Raw genomic sequence first — 25,707 nt, forward strand, 5'->3', positions numbered from 1 at the left:
CAATATACGAGATATTTTGTTATTACTAGACACTTTCTCATTATAATGAGATGTTCTGTCGTGGTAATTTATCTAAATAGTATAACAGTAACTCATAGAGAGTTTTTGTGGCAGAAACTTGTTTCCATTTTTAATCTATAAAATGGAAGTTGATTGTCACTAAACTAGTTACCATCCAAAATTATTTTGTCTTCCGCAAATGGAAGAAAGAGATAAAGTTTTGGGATGACATGAGAGTGAGCTTGTTAAAATTTTTAGAAAAATTGTTAGATTTTTATTTTTGTGTGAACTATCCCTTTAAGTGTATATAATTGTTGGCGTTGCTGTGGTAGGTTGAAGTATTGAACAAATGAAGCAGTGCAGGTCAGTTTAATGTGTGTCTAACGAGGATGTCGTGAATAACCTTTAGCCAAACGTCACCGTGGGAACCAGAGGGGAGGGGTGGTTATTTAATTCGCTGTCTCCAGCCAAATGTTTTCAAGACTTCTCGAATTTTAACGAGATACACCTCCAATAGAAGCTAACCGTTTTGAAGACTCAAGACGACGTCCAGGTACATTTAAACGATGCCAGAAAGATTCATTGTTAGATGATAATGTGTGTTTTATCTTTTGCGCTGATTATTGTTGGAATTATAACCATTTTATGATGTTTTGTGCATGGTATTGGGACATGGATATGTTTTAGAATACAATGATATTTTTGGAAGGGCCATGTATAAATATCAAGGATACATGAATTTCATTACCATGGTAGTGGCACATTAAGGATGGCATTTTGGTCATACCTTTTTTTTACATGGTGCTATCAGAATACCATGCTATTCTTTGCAGTGACATGTAAATTAATATGGTAATCATTCAGTACTGTACCATGGTAATTGTCTGACATTTTAAGGCATCAGTGTGTGTGAGAATAATTGTTATTTCCTTCCATTTACCATTTACTTTTTCCTTTGTTTTATTGATTTTTGTATACCAGGGCATTTTGAAAGATGTCATCAACAGCTTGCTGTCCAGCTCCATGTAATAACGGAAATCCCTTGACCTGGCTTCTTTGTCCAAACATTGATCATGTGTCCTCTGCATTGCAAATTCTTGTTGACCTTGCTCAGGAGGACAAAGGTGAACTTGTTGAAAAGGTTCTTGAGCACTGCAACCCAGAATTGTGCATAGATGTTCTACGAAAGCTGTTGAAGTCATCTGCCTCATGGTCAGTAGTACTTCAATCTTAAGCACTTAAGTTAAACCAGTATGTTAGACAGGTGAAACCAATAGCTTGGTTCTATAAATGACACGTGTTAGAACTGAAGTGGTCAGATACAATAACAATGCAGAATATTGACACTACTGGCCAATTAACTGTCATAGATCCTGTAATGTGAACTCCTACTGCACCACATCACAAATTTTATACATCAAATGCTAATGATGGAGGTGTGAAGAGTGATTCCAATCTGTTCCTTTGCACATATTAGTGAGAGTGATCTTCTATTCCTAAAAGATAAAAAAAGGTGTATATTGTAAACATATTTTACCACTACAGAAATGATTAGTACTTTTGATGCATGTTTATAGTCATGTACATGAAATGAATAGACTGAATCTCCAACCACAAACACAAAATTATTTAGAGCACCTTATTGTGTTTGACATTTTGAATATTTTCTCTCAGATTGTTTCAGCATTGATAATTTTACTTTAAATTTGGATACAATGCTTGACAAAATACTGTATTATCTAGGAAGCCTCAGCCCTGAAAATACAGCTGAAGAAATGGTCGCCTCAGTAACACCGACAGCCTATTGTGTTGGGCCTATAAAGTTCGATTTATGAGAGTCATCTTGCTCAACAGTTCTCTCTTTTGACCTCTTACAAATGCAGTCCTTTGAGAGGTCAAAACGTAATGAGTGTCTTTATCTCTGCCGAAAGGGTGGAATGATTTAAGGCAATCGACTTGCTTTTGCCTTTCTTTTGAAAAAGTGTCCTCAGGTTGAACTCAAACCAGCAGAGAGGAACAGTCCGTGTCTGCTGATGTAAAGATTGACCCTTCTGTATACCTGTAACCATGAGTAATGAAGCATATTTAGTGTGTTTTGTAACAAGTCCTTACTCCCTTACCTACTTTAATTAGCCACACAAAGTCATGCAAAATAATAGCTTGGCATTCATGCATTCATTACTACTGGAGAATTGTCATTTCCAGCACATCTCAAATCACCATTCCTACTAATTCCTTTTTCTTGTTAAGACTAATTTCATAGCTATTGGAAAGGATGTTACAAAAAAAGTGCTAACTTTTGCTAGCACTTATGTTATTGCCTTCTAAGGTGAATCGATTGTTGAATTCCTCATTTATAAGTCACTTTGGATAAAAGTGTCTGTGAAATGAATAAATGTAAAATATATTATATTCCTTGTTGGGGGTACGCATTACAAGTAACGCGGGTTACGTAATCAGATTACTTTTTTCAAGTAACTAGTAAAGTAACGCATTACTTTTAAATTTACAACAAAATATATGAGTTACTTTTTCAAATAAGTAATGCAAGTTGCTTTGTTCTCTTACGAGAGGTCTCTCGTACTGCGTAAGATATCTTACGCTAGGGGAAAATCCTTTTTCCGCAAGATATTGAAGCCAAAAATTATCCTTAATTTTGTAATAATGCAAAACGCGTTGCGGCAGCATGCAGACATAGGCGAGACAGCTCGCGCGCCTATTGGCTGCTCTGCGGCAACTGCAGCAGCCTATCGAGCGAGGCCTGGCGTGACGCCAGACCCAATCAGGGCACTTCGCGCCCGCTGCGTCACGTCCCGCCGAAATGGGCGTGGTCTAGGCCTATAAATACCGCTCGCAGGCAGCTATTATCTGATTTTTCATCCTTCAAGCGAAGCACACGCATCGCTGGAGCCGGAGAAGAAGCCGCGCCGTCTGAGAGAGAGCACCTTCAGCGGGACGAGTCACTGAAGTCGCTGGCCGCGCCGCCTTCCTGCCTTCCTGCTGCGCTTTCCGGCGCTTATATCCTTTTATTACTCTGTACTTTTGTGTGTGTGTGTCGCCGCCGCGACACACATTCTAAAAGAGCTAGCGTCTTTTTAAAGATGCCTTCCTGCGGCTCGTGCAGAGCCACACTCAGCGACGGGGACCGCCACGTGATTTGCGTTTCCTGCCTGGGTGAGGAACATGCAGCTCTCGCGCTCACTGACGGCGGCTGCCCTCACTGCGAGCTGATGGCAATGGCGACTCTGAGGACTCGCCTAGCCTTCTTCACCGAGACTGCTCCCCCGCCCGCCGCGGCGTCGCGCCGTAAAAAGCGCCGTGCCCAGCGGGCCCCGGAACCCTCCCTCAGCCGCCAAAGCTCGCCGGTTCGCCCGCTTGCTTCCCCGGCTTCGTCAGCCTTGCTTCCTGACGGACAGCGGCCGCCGTCTGCCGCCGCTTCCGTTGACATCGTGGATGAGGAAGCCCTGCTGGGAGAGGATGATTCCTGCTCTATCCTGGCGTCAGGCAGTGAGGATTGGGCGGGCTCTGAGGACCCCGCGCCCCCTGCCCGCATGTCTTCAGGCAAGAGAGCGTCCATCGAGACGGAGCTCACGCGAGTACTCGCACAGGCCGCGGCGAGCCTCGGCCTCGAGTGGTCTTCGCCTGAGCAGCCCGCTCACAACCGGCTGGATGGATTTTTCCTGCCTGGGGAGCGCGCTTCGCCTGCGTCCAGACCGGCGCCTTTTCTTCCTGAGTTACACGAAGAAGTCGCCAAGTCCTGGAACGCCCCCTATTCGGCTAGAGTGCGTCCTGCTGTTTCTTTGGCATTCTCCGCTGTTGACGATGCCAAGAACAAAGGATACCTTTCGCTGCCGCCGGTCGAAGAGGCGATAGCGGCCCACTTATGCCCGCCCTCTGCTGGACGGCGTGCTAAGTCGGCCCTACCCTCTAAAGCTTGCCGCACGACGTCAAGCCTGCTCCGCCGCGCTTTCTCCGCCGCCGGGCAAGCTGCGTCAGCGCTGCACACCATGGCAACGCTTCAGATCTTCCAGGCCGATCTCCTCCGTAAGCTGGATGAGGAAGGGCCTGACGCGATCTGCGTGCCGGACTTAAGGAGTGCCACGGACCTCGCTCTCCGTGCTACTAAGTCTGCAGCGCAAGCCATTGGACGGAATATGGCCTCTCTCACCGTGACTGAGAGACATCTTTGGCTGACGCTCTCGGAAATGGCCGAGTCTGAGCGCACCGCGTTCCTTGACGCCCCGCTTTCCGCCACAGGCCTCTTTGGATCCTCCGTCAAGGATTTCGCGGAGAGATTCGCAGAGGTACAGAAAGCGTCACAGGCTATGAAGCACTTCCTCCCGAAGCGCTCCAGCTCTGCAGCAGGCCGTGCGAAACCGTCTGCTCAGAGCTCACAGCCACAGCCACCGTCCACTGCCTCCACTTCACAGCGCCGCCAGGCCCGAAGCGCGAGACCAACCTTGGTTCCCAGTCGTGATGCAGTTAGCAAGTACTGCCCCGTGGCCAGTACCAGTGAGGAGAGACCTCCTCTCACAGGCCCACGGTTCGATCTGGCATCCTCACCCGGAACTGTGGTCCCTTCATGTCTGGGCCATCAACGGGTACATGTTGGACTCCCTGAAGGAGTATTAAACACGATCACGCAGGCTAGAGCTCCGTCTACGAGACGACTCTATTCCTCGAAATGGTCAGTGTTTTCGGGCTGGTGCACAGCCCGTGGTGTGTCACCCACAGACTGTGGTGTGGCGGAGGTGCTTTCCTTCCTACAAGAGCTGTTGGATGGGGGCAGGGCCCCCTCCACGCTCAAAGTTTATGTGGCGGCTATAGCAGCGTTCTCAGAAACAACGCTTGGTCAGTCAATAGGAAGGAACGATTTAGTCATCCGCTTCCTTAGAGGGGCTAAGAGACTGAATCCTCCCAGACCTCCCTCAGTCCCCGTATGGGATCTTTCTACGGTTCTGGAAGCCATGAAAGGTGCGCCATTTGAGCCTTTACAGTCAATCGATTTGAAACACCTGTCTTTCAAGACGGTGTTTTTGCTGGCTCTCGCTTCGGTGAAGCGCATAGGGGATCTGCACGCGCTCTCTGTGAGCGCGGCGTGCATGGAGTTTGGGCCTAATGACTCAAAAGTTATACTCAAACCTAAGCACGGTTATGTTCCGAAATCCCTCAACACACCGTTTAGGGCGCAGGTTATTTCCCTGTCAGCCCTACCGGTCCCTGATGAGGAAAGAGACGCGAGCCTCCTCTGCCCAGTCAGGGCATTACGAGCTTATGTGTCTCGCTCGTCTGGTTTCAGACAGACGGAGCAGCTCTTTGTTTCGTTTAGCGGACGTTCTAAGGGACTAGCCGCGTCGAAACAGAGCCTATCCAGATGGATAGTTGATGCTATAGCGCTGGCATACGCCTCCAAGGGCATGCAGTGCCCGTTGGGTGTCAGAGCGCACTCCACGAGAGGCATGGCCTCTTCGTGGGCCTGGTCAAGTGGGATTGCCTTGCAAGATATTTGTATGGCGGCAGGCTGGGCCTCCCCGTCTACATTTATAAGGTTTTATAACCTAGAGGTTCCCGCCCTGCAGGCCAGGCTGCTGTCGGTCTAAGTTTACCAGTATTATCTGACCTGATGCGTCAGCTCAGAATGCTGCGTCTACTGAGCACAGCTCAATGTTCGACAGTAAAAAAGTAGCAGCACGAGATGTGCCTGGGCAAACTGTGTAAGACCCACATTCCCCCATCAGTTCAGGCCGTACCCCGCCCTGTCTGTATGATGAAATTCGCGTCTCAGCGACGCTACCATATGTGGAAGAGTGCGGCTTCGCCCCTCCCTCTTCCTGGACTCCCTGTGAGTTCCCTGAGTGATTGTGCACTATATGTACCCCGGGCTTTCGCCCTTGGGTCTTTGGTGTCAGATCTCAGCATGCACGGCGTTTTGCATTGGGTCCCCTAGCGTAAGATATCTTACGCAGTACGAGAGACCTCTCGTAAGAGAACGTACTCGGTTACTAACGTAACCTCGGTTCTCTCTAGAAGAGGGAACGAGTACTGCGTATCTTGCCGTGCATGCACACGCTCTGGTTGCTTCGATGATGAAAAACGTGACGCAGCGGGCGCGAAGTGCCCTGATTGGGTCTGGCGTCACGCCAGGCCTCGCTCGATAGGCTGCTGCAGTTGCCGCAGAGCAGCCAATAGGCGCGCGAGCTGTCTCGCCTATGTCTGCATGCTGCCGCAACACGTTTTGCATTATTACAAAATTAAGGATAATTTTTGGCTTCAATATCTCGCGGAAAAAGGATTTTCCCCTAGCGTAAGATATCTTACGCAGTACTCGTTCCCTCTTCTAGAGAGAACCGAGGTTACGTTAGTAACCGAGTACGTTTTGCCATTAATTGACTGATACCTCTTCTGTCCCCATGTTGATAGAAATCGGGAGTAATGCGTTATAAGACATTGTGTGCGCTGTATAAACATGACAATTATTGTAGTTCTAGACTATATGTCGTCACCTTTATTTATATACACAGATTGTTTCAAATCAGCTTTACAGCGATTTCAGGAAATGAATGCACTGAAGATTGTTTTGTCTGTACAGCAGCTCTAAAATAAAGTCATTGTCCAGTTTAAATAAGTTTAGCATTGATTCTTTTCTGTTGTAAATCATTAGTTAGTTATTTTAGGGGCCATTAACACGACACCGTTTTCAACTGAAAACAGAAAACGTTTTGTGTGTTCTTGCCATTCATTTACATGACAACGGTGTATTGGTGGCCTGAAAAAGCAAACTTTGAAACAGGTGTTTCAACCTGTTCCAATATGGTGTACCTATATGGCGCTGACATCTTGCACTGATTCGGGACCCGAGTCTGTGTAGTAGTGAACTCGGGACCAGATATTAATGAATGTAAATGAATGGCAAGAACACATAAAACGTTTTCTGTTTTCAGTTGAAACCGGTGTCGCAGTAGTGAGCGTGAAGTGGAGTCGCGGTATCAAGGACCCGCCCAAACTCCCGCAGAATTGGTTAGTAGAGTTTACGGCAGAACAACTCATTATGTCGGTGTGAAATAAACAGTTATGGAAATGTAGAATTAAAGTTATCCCGATAAAAGTCTGTTGATGCCATAGTGACTACTTGGCTTAGAGAAGCTGTCAATCTCAGCTGTCAATCATGACGTCACTCTCCCGTTTTTATAGCATCAAATAACTAACTAAAACCAAACGTATTTAAAAAAACGAACACTTGAACTAATGTGATAAAACTACCTAAAATGACAGAAACAATCTTTGGAAAAAAATGATTTAAAGTGTAATTTCATTGTTTAGTTTGTCTTATGTCCCATTAGATTACATGGAGAGGTTGGGGTTTATGACCTATACTGGGACCAGCCACTTGGGGGCGATCAAAATGTTTTGCTTAACTTTTCAGGACTTGTGCAGCACACTTGGGTAGCATGTACAGGGTGAAAATTAATGGTGGGTCCTAGTACTGATCTTTGTGGTACTCCATACTGAACTTGTGATCGATATGACACCTCTTCATTTACTGTGGTCAGATAAGTATGATTTGAACCATGCCAATGCAATTTCACTAAATAAACTTGCAAATGAACATAGCATCAGATGAATGCTATGTGAGCATGCATTTACTCATCTCACTTGCACAAAAACAGATTTAGTATTCATTAAAATGAATCAAAACTGTGAAATGCAAACTCAGAATATTTGCTAACCTGCAATAATTAAATGTGTTAAATAACACAAATATACTTTAAGTATTTAATTTCACTTTATTAACCAATGTTTGTTGCTGACATTTGATGATCAAATTCAGCCATACTAATACGCAAAAATTACTTTAGGTAAACATCACATTTGTTTCCTTTTTTTAATATTATTGCTGAAGTGAGAGTGTTGAACTTCATCTTCAAAAGTGACTTAACGCATTGCTTTCCATAAAAAGTAACTAACGCAATTAGTTACGTTTTTAGGGAGTAACGCAATATTGTAACTCATTACTTTTAAAAATAACTTTCCCCAATACTGATTATATTATATTATATTAATTATATTATATTATATGCAATTACGCATTATTATAAAAATATATTATTTTTGTTGTTATTCACAAAAGTATCAAAATTAGTTAGTGGACAGCAAACATTTGTCAGCACAATTGTTGAATGATCCTGCAGTGTTTTCTTTGAAAGGGTTGAGTCGATGGACCAATTCTGTGCAGTATTTGATTATTTCTGCAGGCTGAGCAGTACTGCAGCTTGTATCTTTGGGGTCCTGCTGGAGAATGAATTCATGGTGCTGAAACTTCAGAAGGGGACTGAAGAGGACAACAATCTCATATGTGACCTTGCTCAGATGCTGACTGAAGATGTATCTGATGTTGTGATGAATGCTGCTGGAGCCATAGCCTCATTAGTATGTCTGTTTAACATTAGAATGCATGCTGCAGCATATTAAATGTTTATTTACTTCCTCTGTAATGACTCCCATTTTGGGTAGCTGGACATGACACAGCTAGACTTCACATTATACATTAGAAGATAGAGACAATTTTTGTTGTTTTAGCCTTTACTTGTCACACCACAATTGGTGTGTCCTAAAGCTCTTTGTGTTCTTTATGATTTAGGTTGAAACTGCATCAGGTCGGACGTGGTTCCTTCAGAACCAATGTGTGTTCAATGAGGTCCTTGAGAGCTTATCTGTTCTCCTGGAGAATGAGAGAGAGAATACAGTTAACTCTGCAGCACTTGTTCTTGCACGACTGTCCCTGTGTGAAGAAACCTGTGAAAAGGTTTTATCCCATTCATCTGCCTTCAAGACCTTCAGACGTTTGGCACAATGTTTATCATGTAACCACAAAGGTCAGTGTAGAAAAAAATGATTGTGTTAACATAACACCAACAACAGCATCTTTAATGATATTTACATTTTCTGACGAAAATGTATTTCCTCAGTTCCCCCAAATTGTTGTGGGTGGTTCTGGGTGGATCCTTAGGTATTGTTAGGTGGTTGTTGCATGTTCTAGGTGGTTACTTACTCTACAGGGTCTATTATTTTCTTTTTTAGATATGGCTCCCTCATTCTTTGTAAGTCTATGAGATTTTTTTCCTCCTGTTTTATGATTATTGTATTTGTGTAAAAGAACCTTAAAATCAGTTAGCCAACGGAACAAAAAGAAAAGCATACAGTTATGAGCACATTATGATGTAATTGCATCTTCAGAATTCAAAAAAGTTTTCATTAATCGTATGAATTATACCAAATCGATTATGATTAATAATCATTATTTATTTTAATCTATTAACAGCCATACATTTCTAAGATAAAGCCTCATATTAATTCCTTTTGAATTTTGAAATTTCTCAGTAAAATATGAAATTAGTCAATAACATCAACATTTTTATTATTGCAGACACAGCCATGAATGCAGCATTTGCTGTTGGTCGTCTATGTGGGAGCAGACAGGCCAAGATCCTTATTCTGAGAGAGGCCAAAGAGCATCAGTTGGTACAAGCTTACAAATTCTCTCAATAGGTCTTAAATGCTTGGCAAGTGGATCATGTTAAAATCTCAATCAATTAAACATCAATTATGAGCATAATTTTATCATTTGCCACAAGGTTAGCCGACTGCAGGCTCTGCTGTCGTGCGGGCCAGGAGTGGAGATGGGCCAAACGGCATGCTTTGCTCTGAGCTGCTTAGCAAATGATGAAGACGGCCATGCTCTGCTGATGGAAAGCACTTCTATCCCTGCTTTGCTGGATGGTCTTTTACAGCTGTTGCAGAGCCCAGACCCAGACAGTATCTGGTTTGCTGCTATGTAGGTTTTTTGATTAATGTTAGTTAGTGTTGTATGTAATGACTATCTAAGGAAATTATTTCAAAAAGTAGAGATAAAGATAATAACATAGCATGTAACACTTATTAATGGTAGTTGTTCTCTGCCATAAGCAACAGACATTTTAAGCCAATATACACACACACTCCACCACTGTACTATTATTTTTTAGCACATGATTATTTAATATGACAGGAGTTTTGACTCAAAGGCCCCCCTTTGTCCAACACAAAACAGAAACTGTTGTAAATGTACATTGTTAATGTAAATGTTTTAATGTATTGAGTATTGATATATTAAATTAATTAACCATAATTCATTTTGTGATTCCAGAAATCTCAATAACTGCAATGCTGTTCAAAAATAACAATAGTTATTTTATTTGGTTGCAGTTTACATCTTGATTTTATGTTTTTTTTAGCATTTAAATTTTGAGTAGAGTTTGGTTATTTTAATATATTTTCTGAGGTTAAGAGATGGCTAATATATTTGCTTCTGGTTTAGATGGTTGTCTGGTGGTAAACAACTCACTCTTAACATCCTAGCATAGCATTGTTTTAGCAGCCTAAATTGGGGTGAACTATCCTCCTAAAGTCGTCATTTTCACTTTTTAAGACTCCCCCTATTTCTGTCTAACAGGACAGTGCGAGTGCTGGTGTCCCGGCCGAGTGGAGTGGTTCCTGTCAGGATGCATTATCCTCTGCTTGAGCAGCTAAAGGTTTCATGATCATTGTGTTCATAATACAGCTGTGCTGTGTTGGTATATTGTGTATATGATACATTTATGAAGAAACCTTTTTTTTTTTTTTTTTTTTTTTTGCTGTCAGTTGCTCTCTGTGTCACCATCCACTGGGCCAGAACTTCAGGAGGAGGTCAACATGTGTCTCAGGAGACTGGAGCATTTATCTAAACCACCTCCAGTGAAGGTTACAAACCTCTCATCAACAAGCTGCACTGTATCATGGGAGAGGTGTGAGCCTGAGAGCGGCCTGGAGGTCACATACAGGTTAAGCTTCCACAGCAAGAAGTTACCTTGACTAGATATTTTCCATTTATATCATATAAGAAATGTTTTTTTTTTTTTTTATAAATCATGCTGCACAACTCCACTTAACTCCCTCCTTAAAAGACCATGAAGTGCTGCAGGAATGAGTCCTAAAACCTACTTAACTACTTGCTTAAAAGACCATGGATTGCTGCAGGAATGAGTCCTAAAACCCAAAAATGAGTTAGCATTTTTATACTTCTGTTTCCATTGTTCAAAAGTTTTTGGTTTAATACTCTCATCATTTACTCACCCTCTTGCGGTCCCTGATGTATATGACATTGTTTCTTCTGTAGAACACAAACAGAGTTATAATGCAAGTGGATGAAACTGTTTTTAACTACAATGTATTTGATACAATGCACTTTTTGTGTACATACATGTTTTTACATTGTACTTTTATTTAAAAAAAAATACCTGCATGTAATTACATCTGTAATTAGACTATTGACCCTTTCTTGTGTCAAACGTTGGTTGCAGCAGAGATGAAACAGGATTTAAGAGAGCAGCAGCTTTATCTTTAATTTTCAAGAACAAATTTAACTCTACACAAAACACTCAGGAATAACAGGACCATGAACAGAACAACCAACATAACACGACATAGAACTGACAAAGAACTGAAAGAAACACAGGGCTTAAAGAGATAGTTCACCCAAAATTGGGTTCTTTGCATTCTTTCAGACGAATACAATCGGAGTTATATAAAAAAATGTCCTGGCTCTTCCAAGTTTTATAATGGCAGTGAATGGCTCTATATTTTTTGAAGTCCATCAAAGTGCATCCATCCATGATAAAAGTGCTCCATATAGCTCTGGGGGTTAATAAAGGCCTTCTGAAGGGAAGCGATGCATTCGTGTAATATTTTAAACTTTATCGACTAAAATAACTAGCTTCCGGCAGACAGCTGTGCGCATCGTTTTACGGCGAAAGAGTAACACTTGACCTGACACACAACGTAATGATGAATGCGGAAGCGCAGAGGAAACAGCAAAACAAAACACCAGTCACGAATTAGAAGTCTAAAATGAGAATTTTTAAAGAGAAATGTCGGAGGAGCTTGAGTTTGTTGCCCAGCCCTGTTTGTTTGAACCACGAGAGGCTTCAAAGCTTACGCTACTCCTTCTTCCTACGTCATACATCGTCAAGTGTTACTCTTTTGGCATAAGTCAACTTGTGTACGGCCTGGGTGTGCTCTTTGATACCAATCTTTCATTTAAAGTCACGTTTCTAGTATCTGTAAAACTGCATTCTTCCATCTTAAAAATATATCTAAATTACAACATATGCTTTCAATGACAAATGCAGAACAGTTAGTTCATGCGTTCATGACATCAAGGCTAGATTATTGTAATGCTCTTATGGGTGGTTGACAAACTACAGCTGGTCCAAAACGCAGAAGCTAGAGTTCTTACCAGAACCAGGAAGTATGACCATATTAGCCCCGTTCTGTCAACACTTTATTGACTCCCTATTAAACATTGTATACATTTTTAAATATTACTGATTACTTACAAAGGTTTAGCTCCCCAGTATTTGAGGCTCTAAATGCATTTTAGTCCTTCACGTCTTGTGATCTCAAAATTCCAGCCAGTTTATAATACCTACAATATCAAAATCGACTGCTGGCGCTAGATCCTTTTCCTGTTTAGCACCTAAACTTTGGAACAGTCTTCCTAACATTGTCCGGGAAGCAGACACACTCTGTCAGTTTAAATCTAGACTAAAAACACATCTCTTTGACCTAGCAAACACATAACACATTATCAACTTCTGTAATTCAATGTTAGGCTGCATAGATTATTTCAGCCGGAACCGGGAACACTTCCCATAAATCCTGATGTACTCGTTACATCATAAGAAGAATGGCGTCTACGCTAATATTAGTCTCTCTGTTTATCCCGAGGTTTACCGCAGTCCGCTGGATCCAAGCCGTATCCGGATCTGCTGAAGGACATGCGCCTGGACACGATGACAACGCAGTCCTGAAAGTGTCAACTAGTCTCTCCCCTGTGAAGGCCTCCTTCACTTCCCTTTACCTCTGTACAGATAAAACGTTGTCAAAATGATTCCAGTTCACATGTATATGCGAAGGCGACAAAAAATTCTGTATTATGAATTTTTAAGGCCAGACAAGTAATTTGGTGAGGTCAATTTGTAAAGAAAGACTACACGCCTGCGCACATGTATTTTCAAACGCGCATACCTAAGACTAAACACGTAATACACATGTACACACCGTCAGCGTTTTCACAGATTCGCGTTTTTGAAGTTAATGCAGAAATGCTAAAGTTATTCAAAAATTTTCAACGCTTGCACCTTAGAACCTATTTCAAGTTTGCGTTCTCGGGCCACCAGGCTCTGTTGTTGTGCGGATGAGCAGGCCGGAGCTCATTAAAGGTTTTCTGTTAGAACGGTGTTGTGTAAGCGGCCCCTAAGTTAATAACTAATGATCTTTGCAACGGAAGTGAATCAATCAAAATTAACTTTAGCTGGACAATAACTTTATTCTAGAGCTGCTGTAAAGCCAAACCAATCTCTGTTACTTAAATGTCCTATTATCACTATAAAGCTGCTTTGAAACAATCTGTATTGTTAAAAGCGCTATATAAATGAAGGTGACTATTTAAGGATGAGGCACCGCAAACTATATTATAATTGTTTTTGACACAAAACACCTTGAATAGCATAAGTGGAGCTCTGGGGGAAGAATATTTTTAAAAAATTATGATGGGAATTATTCACATAATTCAATTATGATGAATTCACTGCCTAGATTACTTAAAGGTGCACTATGCAAGATTATCCAAAATAATAATAATAATAATTTGGACCTGTGCCTGTAATTTCTTGTTTTCCTGAATTCCTCTGCTCGGGCCGTTTCTGGGCTGCAACCGAGACTTTATCGTCTGTATCTGAAGCTCTGCTAAGTTGTCATGTCTCGACGCTAAAACAATTAGCTAATGTTGCTATTGCCTTATTGACTGCCATCTGTAACTCCAGTCAGATTATGAGGCATTGTAATTATGTTTTATGATGACATAATTATTAGCAAGCTAGACTAAAGATGGCTAAACTTGCTCACAAATTACAGCCAGTCATCTAACTATTAGCGTAACTGTTCTTTCATATACAGTACACAAAAAAGGCTGTTTATGCATGATAACACAATATGCTAAATAGCTCATCACTCATCTTCCTGCAGGTAGTTTCTTACGCGGTTGGGCTGCTTGTGCAACCGATATATCAGGGGAGAGGGCTTAAGGTTCTGGCAGTGTTCTGCCCAGTTTGAATGTTGTGTTTACAACCAGTAACTAAATCCTGCACAGTGCATCTTTAATAATTTTACATCCACCTATTTTAATGTCCATTATTTTTTCTTTTGGTTTCCAGTCTCTTTGACAGAGATGTAATGCTGTACCATGGCTTGTTATGTCAGGTGACCTTACCTGGTTCTCCCAACCAATCTATGAAGCCCCTCTCCCTACAGCTCAGCCTGTCTACAGCTGATGGTGACATTAGTCCTTTCAGTGAACCTGTTGTTATTGATCCTGAGCAGCTGGACATTAGAATTAAACCTCCACGAGAGCTCTGTGTGATTGGCTCTACAGCTACAGATGTACGCCTTTGCTGGATAGAGCCAGAGGGAAGAGTCAAACCCAAATCATACCAGATCTACTGTAATGACACACTGCTGAAGACCACCACTCTTCTGGGGTGGGTCAGACCAGTCTTTCATTATAACATGTTAAAGGTGAAGTGTGTCAATTCAATTGTGTCACAAATCAATTCACAAAGGATAATACCCTGTTTCACCCATTTTTCTTGTAGATGTTTGTTTTACTCATAAAAACTTTATGGAATTTAAATGAGTTGCCATGGCATTTTTTGCATGTTTTTTTTGCATAAAAGTCACACACTTCACCTTTAAGTTGCATTGTTTGTTTTTATAACAAAATGAAGAGATTCAGTGATGTTCAAAAAACGTGTGTGCTGCATGTTGGTTTTGCTTATTTTGCTGTAATTACAAAATCAGTATAGTCTTGCAATGTTACTGCAGTGTAATTGTTTTTTATCTAACAGGGCTACAGTGGGCGGATTATCTCCCACTACCTCCTATATACTAAGTGTGAGTTCACTTAGTCCAGGGGACACAGAGAGTCCTAGAGCAGTAACTGAGGTGAGAACAGCAGACGATCAAGATCATGCTCCTTCTGCTCTGACTGTAGTTGTCCTGGGACGGCACGAACTACAGATAAACTGGGGATTTCCAGTTGCTCCTTTGGGGAGACTCTTCAAATACGAGCTAAATATGAATGGGTGTGTGGTGTACGTCGGTACAGAGAGGGCATACGCTGCTCACCACCTGTCTGCCAACACAGCATACACCTGCACTGTGACAGCCATCACCTCCAGGGGGCGCTACCACAGTAGTCCAGTCACAAAGAAGACGGCACGGGATGATTACCTGCACTCAAGCAGGTAAATTATGAAGGACACCATAACATCACAAAAGGGCTAAGAGAATTCTATTTTCCTTCTTTTGAATGCTTTATTATTATGGCTGTGAAAGAAAGTTATGTGAGATTTAATGTTCCCTTTGATACGGTCACTAAGAGTTAAGTCAGTGACTGACGAAATTGGGGGTTTCGCTTAGAAGCCTATCACCTTCGAGTTCTACAAAACGAGCCAATGGCATGGGAAATACCATGGGTCTGTGGAATTTCCATGGCGCAACTCCGCCCCACTGTGTGGTTATAAACCACATGTGGTGATGTGGCCTTCACCGGCCCCGAGCAGGAGGAGGTCGCAGGAGGGCGGCTCCACCCGTCTCCGCCCCTAAGCCGGCCAAACGGTAAACGGCCCAAACGGCCTGGGCTAAGCAGCACTCTTGAGATGAGCAGCTTGGAGTTAGGGCTCAGTTCTTTTCAGGAGCTGTTAGCAGGACCACTCCTTCCCCTGTTGGAGGGCCGGGGGAGAATCTTGTGTTTCCTAAGAACTGATGCCCCTTCCTCCGAGCCCCAAGAGGCCGTGGATGGCAGTGTGCGACGCTCTGCCTCGCCACTCTCGTCCTCCTCTGTTGCCAGACCCCTGTCAGAGCAGGCCCCCGTGGAACGCTGGTCCTTCCCTGGCCTACTCTGTCAGGACGCGGCTTATGACCGTGCCCCACACCGGGACGCTACGCTATGGGGTTTGCATCCTGAACTTCTCGACGACTGGCTGTTCCTAGTTCACTCTCGAGACCAGGTTTGCGAACACAGGGACCTGGTGCTCCTTCGGATCAACTGGGAAAAGAGCAAACTCTCCCCCGTGTAGAGGATCTCTTTTATCAGTACGGAAATCGACTCGGTCGCCATGTGCGCGCAGCTTACGAGCGCAGTCACTGCTGACTTGCCTGAGACAGTTCGAGGGCAAGAGTGCGGTTCCACTGAAGTTTTTTCAGAGGCTCCTGGGGCATATGGCATTTGGAGCGGCAGCTACGCTGCTCGGACTACTTCATATGAGACCGCTTCAGTACTGGCTTTGCGATCGAGTCCCGAGGTGGGCATGGCAACCAGGCACGCTCCGAGTACCAGTTACTCCGGCCTGCCATCAGACCTTCACCCCGTGGACGAACCTCAGCTTTCTACGGACCGGAGTGCCCTTAGAATGAGTTTCCAGGCATGTTGTGTCAACAGATGCCTCCACCACGGGCTGGGGTGCCATGTGCAATGGACATGCTGCCGTGGGCTCCTGGACAGGACCCCAGCGCCTTTGGCATGTCAATTGCCTCGAGTTGCTGGCGGTACGTTTGGCTCTGCACCGCTTCTGTGCGTTGCTCAAGAACCAACACGTTCTAGTCCGCTCAGACAATACCGCGACAGTAGCGTACATCTACCAACAAGGTGGTCTACACTCTACACAGGTAGATCTGTTTGCCTCCCACGACTCTTCACATTGCAGCCTGTTTTATTCCCTGACCGAGGGCACACTCGGCACGGATGCACTGGCACACAACTGGCCGCGGGGCCTCCGCAAGTATGCGTTTCTCCCAGTGAGCCTTCTTGCACAGACCCTGTGCAAGATCAGGGAGGACGAGAAGCAGGTCCTTTTGGTTTCGCCTCATTGATCCAACCGGACTTGGTTCTCCGAACTGGTGCTCCTTGCGACAGCCCCTCCCTGGCCAATTCCTCTGAGGAAGGTCCTCCTTTCTCAGAGACGGGGGAATTTTTGGCACCCTCGTCCCGATCTATGGAACCTATGGTGGTGGCTACCATCACTTCCGCTAGAGCCTTGTCCACGAGACAAGGCTTGTTCTGCGTTGAAGTGAAAACTCTTCATCACCTGGTGTTCTTCTCGCTGAGAAGACCCCAGAAAATGTCCGATCAGTGTCGTGCTTCCTTCCTGGAACATGGGTTGGCGCGAAGGCTGTCTCCCTCCACCCTCAAAGTGTACGTTGCCGCTATCGCCGTACATCATGATGCAGTTGAAGGTAAGTCTTTTGGGAAGCATGATCTGGTCATCAGTTTCCTTAGAGGAGTGAGGAGATTAAATCACCCAACACATTCGCTAGATTCTATAATCTCAGAGTGGAGCCAGTGTCCTCCCATGTACTCGCCCCCAGTGGCCGGTATTAGGACCCACTCGGTGTCATCGCTTGCTGCGCCATTCCACTCCACGGACTGGATGCGTGCGCTATTCACTCAGATGAGTTTTTTTGGGGGGGGGATTTTTCCTATTTATAATATTGGAGGGAAATAAAGAGCTCTTTCCAAAAATATACAAAACAGGAATTGAAATTCTTAAAAAAAAAAAAAAAAATCTTCTTTTTTTAACCAAGTATCATTAAAAAGAGGGATTTAAAAGTGCTTAAATAGTGTTTCTCCATCTTAAGAGGTCAAATTAAATATAATTATAATCTGCTTTATTTTGCATTTATTTTATATGAGGTTTGCACAAAACTAACTTAACCCTGTAAAGCTTGATGTATGAAATAATAGTCGAAAAAAACAGTTTAGTGAACACAATTTTTTTTTTTTTTTTTTTTTTTACTAAAAAAGGTTATATTTGATACATCAGGCTTTTGTGGCTCATATAGGAGAATCACATGGAGTTCATACTTGAGGAGGAAAAAACACAATTTTAGTCAGAGGCCCAAAGTAAAAATATACAATTTGGAGCATTTGCTGATATTTATATGGCCAAAAAGTAAGATAAAGATTTATAACAGTATAACAGACTACTTATAATAAAATGCATATTTTATTGTACCTCTTGTATACCCTCTTGGGACCTCGCAGTGGTGCTATCTGCCCTGCGAGAGCTCCCTTTGACCCATTGCGGTCAGTGGAGCTTAAATTCCTGTCCTGACTTCTTTGGCCTCCATCAAGAGAGTAGTAGAGAGTAGGGAACAATCAGTTGTCACTCTATGCCTTCCAATAGTATGACATTTTAATGCTTAGTTTTATTATCAAACACTCTGTGTGGGGCAAAACAAATAATGCAACGCAAAAGAATGATGATTGAGTGATGTACAAATAAACATTCCTTAAAAGCCTGATGGATCAAATTTAATAATTTTTTTAACATGAGATGTATGGATAATCAAGTAAACCTAAATTGCTTAAATCCAGTAAGTATACATCTTTAAATATTACTATCAATATAAAAGTTATTCCTATGTTTATTTTATGAATAATCACTAAAAAATTTACAGCAAAAAGACATGTGTACCACAACATTAGGTGGACATTTTCAGAATTATACTTTTTTACTTACTACAAAAATGTAAACTATCAATCAGACAACAGAAGGCATGCAGTAGATTGTGTAGGTTTTTCAGCAAAGTTTTGATCATGTTGATAGTTTAGATGCCTTTGCTCATCAAATATGATACAGTAGACTTGTATCAAATATGATACAGTAGACCCCCCCCCCCCCCCCATTACTCATCCTCATGTTGTGTATGCATTTATTTCTTCTGCACCAATTATCTTTCTACAATTAATGGAATATTAGTGTAACAAATTGTGTCAAAATTTTGACATTTGTTGTATTATTTTATTGTAATTGTAATTCTAAGTGTTTTTTTTCTGTGCCATTTTCTTCAGGTATATGCTTTCTCCTACCCATCAGACTGCCTCAAAATACTCCTCTTCTTCTCCAAGTATCCAAGTGATAAGTGAGGTCAAAAAGAATGGCACAAATTCACCAGCTACACTAAAGTCTAAAGTCCACCCTACTTTGGTCCAGCACAGAGCCATTAACCATAGAAAAGACAGACAAAGGTTGAGAAGCATCTATTGTAATTGCTTTTGATGATGTATCAGTTGCTATTCTCATGGCTGATTGTGTAAACATTGAAATGGTTTAATAATTGTTTCCCTGTATTTCCTTTTCTTGGTTGTGTTTGAAAGGCAATCATCAGTTCAGATACATAGTCCAAAGGCAATCCAATCTTCCAATCACACATCTAAGGTATTGTTATAGATAACCTTTCTTGCTTTGATGTAATGTTAATACAAAAATGGTTTGTTTGGTTTAAATACTCTGTTAAAGAGTGACAGACAGGGTCCAGCTGTTGTGTTTCCTGTGAGCTCTACTGACCGTCTCACGGTTCCTAACGGAGAACATTCCGAGTACATATTCCGCAAGCAGACCTTGTCATCCATTCCAGAGGACTTCACACACTTTAGGGCCAAGATCAGCCCAGGTACAGTTTCATATGTGATTGTGAAAGCAAATAAAAAATAGAGAATAAAAGCAAATAAGCTTCATTCAAAAGTGTTACAATATCTAAAAATTCTACAGCCAGACTGACGCGGTGGAGCTCAGACAGAGAAGTTCCAATTGACAGAGAGAAATTTCCATGCATCAGCAAACAAATCTGTGAGTTTGTCTTCTTGACACTTTTTCTCAGACTTAAGATATAACCACTAAATCATCACTTCATTTTAATAATTTCCTTTTTAATCCAGCAGAGGATGTGAGACTGCTTCAGCCCGTTTCGTTTAGTTGGTCTAATCTGGAATGGACAACACAACAACATCAAAACAGATCACAAAGGGACAGGTAGCCTATGAATTGTTTAGTCAAAAATTCCATAAGGTTGTGTACAGGATTTCTGAGAGAATTTCTAAAATAATATGAAACCAATCCTATGAACAATTATAATCCTCTAAGAATCTAATGAGATCTAGTTAGATCTGGATTATTAATAGTAGGCTACATTACTGTCATGAGAGCTTTAGTTATTGTTTTGTTTGCTCACCAATTGTTCAGCTGAATATTCTTACAGATTCAAACGTGTTTTTGAATATTTTGTAAAATAAAATAAAATAAATGAAATACATTGATTACATAGTATATTAATGTATTTATTTATTTATTTTTCAGGATTAAAACTGTTTTGAAGGTCCAAAGTCAGCAAAGAGGAAGACGATACCAAGTACCATCACAAACCAAACTCACATAAACAAATGGAGTACCTCTGACAGTTCATATGTTTCCTTAGTAATAAATAAAACAAATGTTTGCGATTATTTTATTGGTCCCTTTATCAGTGTGTTCGTGTTGATAAGTCAAATGCATTAACGTCTCCAGTCCATAAGAGGTCACTGTGAGAGAATCTGTATCTGTTACACGTTTTCTTCGCTGCACATGCGGAAATTACACAACAACAACAAGTGAAGTTGAATAAACCCTCTATGGTCACACCAATTTGGAGGTTACAGTCCATAATTTTAGCGGGATGGTCAACCTTGGTCTCACTAAAGTTGATGATGCGATTGCTGCAAAGCACCCGGTGCGTGTGTTTTATATTGTAACACTATATTTGAGTTTAATGGAATAACAGTCTGCTTTAATGGAATAACCTATAGTCTGCAGCCTGACTATGATATTGTCACCATTCATAGAGTAGCCTAGTGCGGGGCTAGCTGTCACACTTTTTACTCACGTGAATATCTCTCATCCACTACTTTATGTATAGACGCATATGAAAAGAAAGACATTATTGATCAGGAAAGATTTTACAGTTCATTTAACAAAATGGTAACCAGCAGTTTGACAATTTAGAAATTTGAGAAGAATACATTTTTATTCTATGATGCCCACAAACAACCTGTTGGCTATTTAAAATGTATTTAATAGCTTTCCTGCTGTATATAGTAAACATACAAAACACACTTCTTGTTCCAACTATTTTGTTGACATTTTTGAAGAACTCCATGCAGACAGGGAGAACATGCAAACTCCACACAGAAAGGGCCCCTGGCTTAGTCTAAAACGAAGCTCATTTAAGATTGTTTAAATAAGATGCCCGAAACTGTCATTTACGACTACTGACAGAGAAAACAAATGTATGCTACTGGGCTTTAGACTAATTGATGAATATCCACTGTGACAAGTAGCCCCAGTCTTCCCTACAGTGTATGCTTCCATCTTAATAATTCCATGGTGATTATATTTCACTGTCCTCAGGGTTTGCAGCAGTACGCCGCCTGTCAGTCTTACGCCTTTATGAAAGGCACAGCAAGCTTCATACTGGGTTAGTGTCATACTCACATTAAGAAGTGGTTATGTCTGAACAATTTAGTGTTTGTGAAAGTAAATGACAAATGAGATGATATCTCTTTTCAGTATCTCTTCCGTTTATACAGCAGTGAGATCAAATTTAGATTCATTGTGCATCAGATTTTTACTTAGAAAAAAACACCCTTGTAATCGTACGTCTTCTCTAGAGATTCAGAAAAATCTCAACAGTGTATCATACTATACTGTTTTTATTTTTCATAAGGACTTTCAGGAGAAACATTTAAGACAAAGTTACTTTTATAAAACATACCTGCTGTGACAACCCCATTAGGCTATGTCCTGGAGCTGTGAAAAAAAAATCTATATTTTATTTTATTTTATTTACTAATTACTTTATTTTACTAATTGTGTTTTTTTTTTTTTTGGCTTTGGGTGAAAATGTAACTATCCTCAACCAGGCACAGCAGGTTTATTTTTTGCACAGCGAGTACTTCAGACAAGAATCCCATATCCCCTTCAGTGGAACCTTCTATTATCTATTGGTAAGTCTGATGCATTTTTTGATGCATCATGCAATCTTTTTTCTTTTTTTTTCATAAACAGGATGTAGGTTTAATTAAAAATGTTATAAAGAAAATAATTTGTGTGATGTTAGCTATTTTTTTCCTTTGGTCTTTACAGCTTCCTCCTCAGTATTCAGCTATACAGTGACTCGCTGGGAAACCATGAAGTGCTCAGACTTGTGGTTATATCTTGAGACAGGAAGTGTTCCTGACAGAAACTCTCCTAGTAAGCATTTTGTTGTTTATATCTGCCATCTCTCTCTTTTTAAACCAACCATGCATGTTACAATAGCTATTTGGCGCCATCTTGTGTCTGAAAACTGGAGGACCTTTAATACAGAAGCAATCGACAAGAGACAAAAGCCCCTTTCACACAGAGATTCCGGAAAATACATGGATAAAGTGACACGGGAATTTGACCCGGGTTCGTTTGATTTTGGTCCATTCACACTGCCAGTGATTTTCCGGAATCAGAGAGTGCATTCACACACAACCCGTAAAAATCCCGTAAAGACACGTGACATGTAATGTCTCAGCAGCGTCTTAAGTTTGCTTATGAGCTGCGATTTCTCTCTTGAAAAACCACACTTGTGCATTTTTTGCTCTGATTCGATCATAAACTTGCACATTTACATACCGTTTCACAGCTGGCGAACGATCCCGGCTTCAGCGTCATCACTACGACACGGCATTATTACGGCTTTTGTTCACACAGCGCGCGTTCCGGGACTGAACACGGCAATGTTACTAGGTCCCCAACCCGGCATCAATCCCGGGTCGTGTTTGCGTTCACACAGAAGGCGTTCTGGCAATATCCTGGCAATTTGCCGGGATCATCGCGCTGTGTGAAAGGGGCTAAAGGAAGACATATTGTGGCTATATACAGTGAGGAAAATAAGTATTTGAACACCCTGCTATTTTGCAAGTTCTCCCACTTAGAAATCATGGAGGGGTCTGAAATTGTCATCGTAGGTGCATGTCCACTGTGAGAGACAATCTAAAAAAAAAAATCCAGATTTCACAATGTATGATTTTTTAACTATTTATTTGTATGATACAGCTGCAAATAAGTATTTGAACACCTGAGAAAATCAATGTTAATATTTGGTACAGTAGCCTTTGTTTGCAATTACAGAGGTCAAACGTTTCCTGTAGTTTTTCACCAGGTTTGCACACACTGCAGGAGGGATTTTGGCCCACTCCTCCACACAGATCTTCTCTAGATCAGTCAGGTTTCTGGGCTGTCGCTGAGAAACACGGAGTTTGAGCTCCCTCCAAAGATTCTCTATTGGGTTTAGGTCTGGAGACTGGCTAGGCCACGCCAGAACCTTGATATGCTTCTTACAGAGCCACTCCTTGGTTATCCTGGCTGTGTGCTTCGGGTCATTGTCATGTTGGAAGACCCAGCCTCGACCCATCTTCAATGCTCTAACTGAGGGAAGGAGGTTGTTCCCCAAAATCTCGCAATACATGGCCCCGGTCATCCTCTCCTTAATACAGTGCAGTCGCCCTCTCCCATGTGCAGAAAAACACCCCCAAAGCATGATGCTACCACCCCCATGCTTCACAGTAGGGATGGTGTTCTTGGGATGGTACTCATCATTCTTCTTCCTCCAAACAAGTTTAGTGGAATTATGACCAAAAAGTTCTATTTTGGTCTCATCTGACCACATGACTTTCTCCCATGACTCCTCTGGATCATCCAAATGGTCATTGGCAAACTTAAGACGGGCCTTGACATGTGCTGGTTTAAGCAGGGGAACCTTCCGTGCCATGCATGATTTCAAACCATGACGTCTTAGTGTATTACCAACAGTAACCTTGGAAACGGTGGTCCCAGCTCTTTTCAGGTCATTGACCAGCTCCTCCCGTGTAGTTCTGGGCTGATTTCTCACCTTTCTTAGGATCATTGAGACCCCACGAGGTGAGATCTTGCATGGAGCCCCAGTCCGAGGGAGATTGACAGTCATGTTTAGCTTCTTCCATTTTCTAATGATTGCTCCAACAGTGGACCTTTTTTCACCAAGCTGCTTGGCAATTTCCCCGTAGCCCTTTCCAGCCTTGTGGAGGTGTACAATTTTGTCTCTAGTGTCTTTGGACAGCTCTTTGGTCTTGGCCATGTTAGTAGTTGGATTCTTACTGATTGTATGGGGTGGACAGGTGTCTTTATGCAGCCAACGACCTCAAACAGGTGCATCTAATTTAGGATAATAAATGGAGTGGAGGTGGACATTTTAAAGGCAGACTAACAGGTCTTTGAGGGTCAGAATTCTAGCTGATAGACAGGTGTTCAAATACTTATTTGCAGCTGTATCATACAAATAAATAGTTAAAAAATCATATATTGTGATTTCTGGATTTTTTTTTTTTTAGATTATGTCTCTCACAGTGGACATGCACCTACGATGACAATTTCAGACCCCTCCATGATTTCCAAGTGGGAGAACTTGCAAAATAGCAGGGTGTTCAAATACTTATTTTCCTTACTGTATGTAAGCTATATAAAGAGTAGAACATTGTATTGCAGATAAATAGTTGTATATAAATTATTTTTGCTTGGTCGTTTTTTTACTGGTTCTGGATTCATTTTCTTTTCTTATTCTTTTATGATGATCCATTTCTATTTATCAAAAGAATTTGTAGATTTTTTTTGTCAAAACAGTATTTGATGTCTACTTAATTTAGTACAATCTTAAAAAATAAAAGTTCCTTATGAAGTCTAAATAAATGGTAATGGTAAATGGCCATAAATGGTCTCATGAAGAATGTTCCACATCCATGGAACTTTTCCACTGCGCAAAAAATTCACACAGTGGAAAAAGGTTCTTAAGATTATTAAAATGTTCTTAACAATAACAAAATAATGGTTATTTTAAAAACTAAGTTATAAGGCAAAAGGTTATTTTTGTGGAAAATAACAAAAATATTTTTTCTCCCCCTTGCGGACCCTTTTTATTTAAGACTACTACCCATGTAAGATAAGTCAGCCTGTCATCACAAAATTTACTTTTCAGGGTGAAACAATCCCACAATCCTTCTGCTTCTCATCAGGGTCTTTAGCACACTGTCAGTGTTTATTTTATGATAATGACTGGCTGACTACATTTGTAATGTAAATTGTGTGGCTACTTTTGGACTTCATGATGGAGAAATCTGACCATTGTTTCTTTATTATTCACTTAGAGGAAGAACCACAAACTCCTGCAACACCTGTAGAAGATCCCAAAGTCACAAGATATGGGGATGTGCTGGAATAAGCTAAAATAATTGTACCTTTGTTTGCATAATAGATATACGAATATGAAATAGTACACTAATGTTGATGTAAAGAGAATAAAATATTATCTCTCTCGCTCTCTCTCTCTCGCTCTCTCTCTCTCTCTGTGTGTGTGTCAAGAAATATTTGATATTTAGGATTGTTTTGCTTTTCTTCTCTTCTGGTTAACGCAATCAAATGTTCTATGAAAGGAGTGTATATAGCCATCTAGCATGATGAAGCTGAAATAAATCATTTTGGTTTTAGTTAGCCAGTTTTCATTTAGAAGATCTTAATCAGTCCATCAGGGAAGGATCTGTCATCCTGCAACTACATTACACATCAGTTGTACCAAGTCCTTTGAGATACAAAAGACAGAGGCACATTTTTGTTCCTTTATGCAAAGAAACAATTCTGTATCTCAAATGGACAGTATCATGGTGGGTTTGTGCCATTTTAAGTACACAGAGGAGCTTTT

The 25,707-nt window shown here is 41.5% G+C and overlaps 2 protein-coding genes across 4 annotated transcripts; both read left to right on the forward strand.

The window, feature by feature from the left end:
- Nucleotides 1-325: 325 nt before the first annotated feature.
- On the forward strand, nt 326-20,493 carry LOC311294370 (uncharacterized protein). 3 transcript variants are annotated; one of them, XM_084415205.1, is made up of 16 exons: nt 326-553; nt 982-1,212; nt 8,253-8,427; nt 8,639-8,873; nt 9,425-9,519; nt 9,633-9,832; nt 10,490-10,568; nt 10,678-10,856; nt 14,289-14,612; nt 14,979-15,377; nt 18,986-19,162; nt 19,292-19,352; nt 19,434-19,587; nt 19,686-19,763; nt 19,853-19,946; nt 20,271-20,493. In XM_084415205.1, the coding sequence occupies exons 2-16, from the start codon at nt 995-997 to the stop codon at nt 20,347-20,349; spliced, it is 2,547 nt and encodes an 848-aa protein (XP_084271331.1). In that variant the 5' UTR covers nt 326-553; nt 982-994; the 3' UTR covers nt 20,350-20,493. The 3 variants fall into 3 exon arrangements, 1 of the variants encoding a protein (XP_084271331.1); XR_014628049.1 differs by having other exon boundaries at nt 331-553; nt 19,856-19,946; nt 20,271-20,415; XR_014628050.1 differs by lacking the exon at nt 20,271-20,493 and having other exon boundaries at nt 331-553; nt 19,690-19,763; nt 19,853-19,903.
- Nucleotides 20,494-20,495: 2 nt separating this feature from the next.
- Nucleotides 20,496-25,328, forward strand: tmem141 (transmembrane protein 141). Its single transcript, XM_084415209.1, has 5 exons — nt 20,496-20,679; nt 21,357-21,423; nt 21,869-21,952; nt 22,092-22,199; nt 25,157-25,328. The coding sequence occupies exons 1-5, from the start codon at nt 20,626-20,628 to the stop codon at nt 25,228-25,230; spliced, it is 387 nt and encodes a 128-aa protein (XP_084271335.1). The 5' UTR covers nt 20,496-20,625; the 3' UTR covers nt 25,231-25,328.
- The last annotated feature ends 379 nt before the right edge of the window (nt 25,329-25,707 follow it).

The sequence above is a fragment of the Rutilus rutilus genome (genome assembly GCF_951802725.1).
Source record: "Rutilus rutilus genome assembly, chromosome: 7".
Classification (NCBI taxonomy): domain Eukaryota; kingdom Metazoa; phylum Chordata; class Actinopteri; order Cypriniformes; family Leuciscidae; genus Rutilus; species Rutilus rutilus.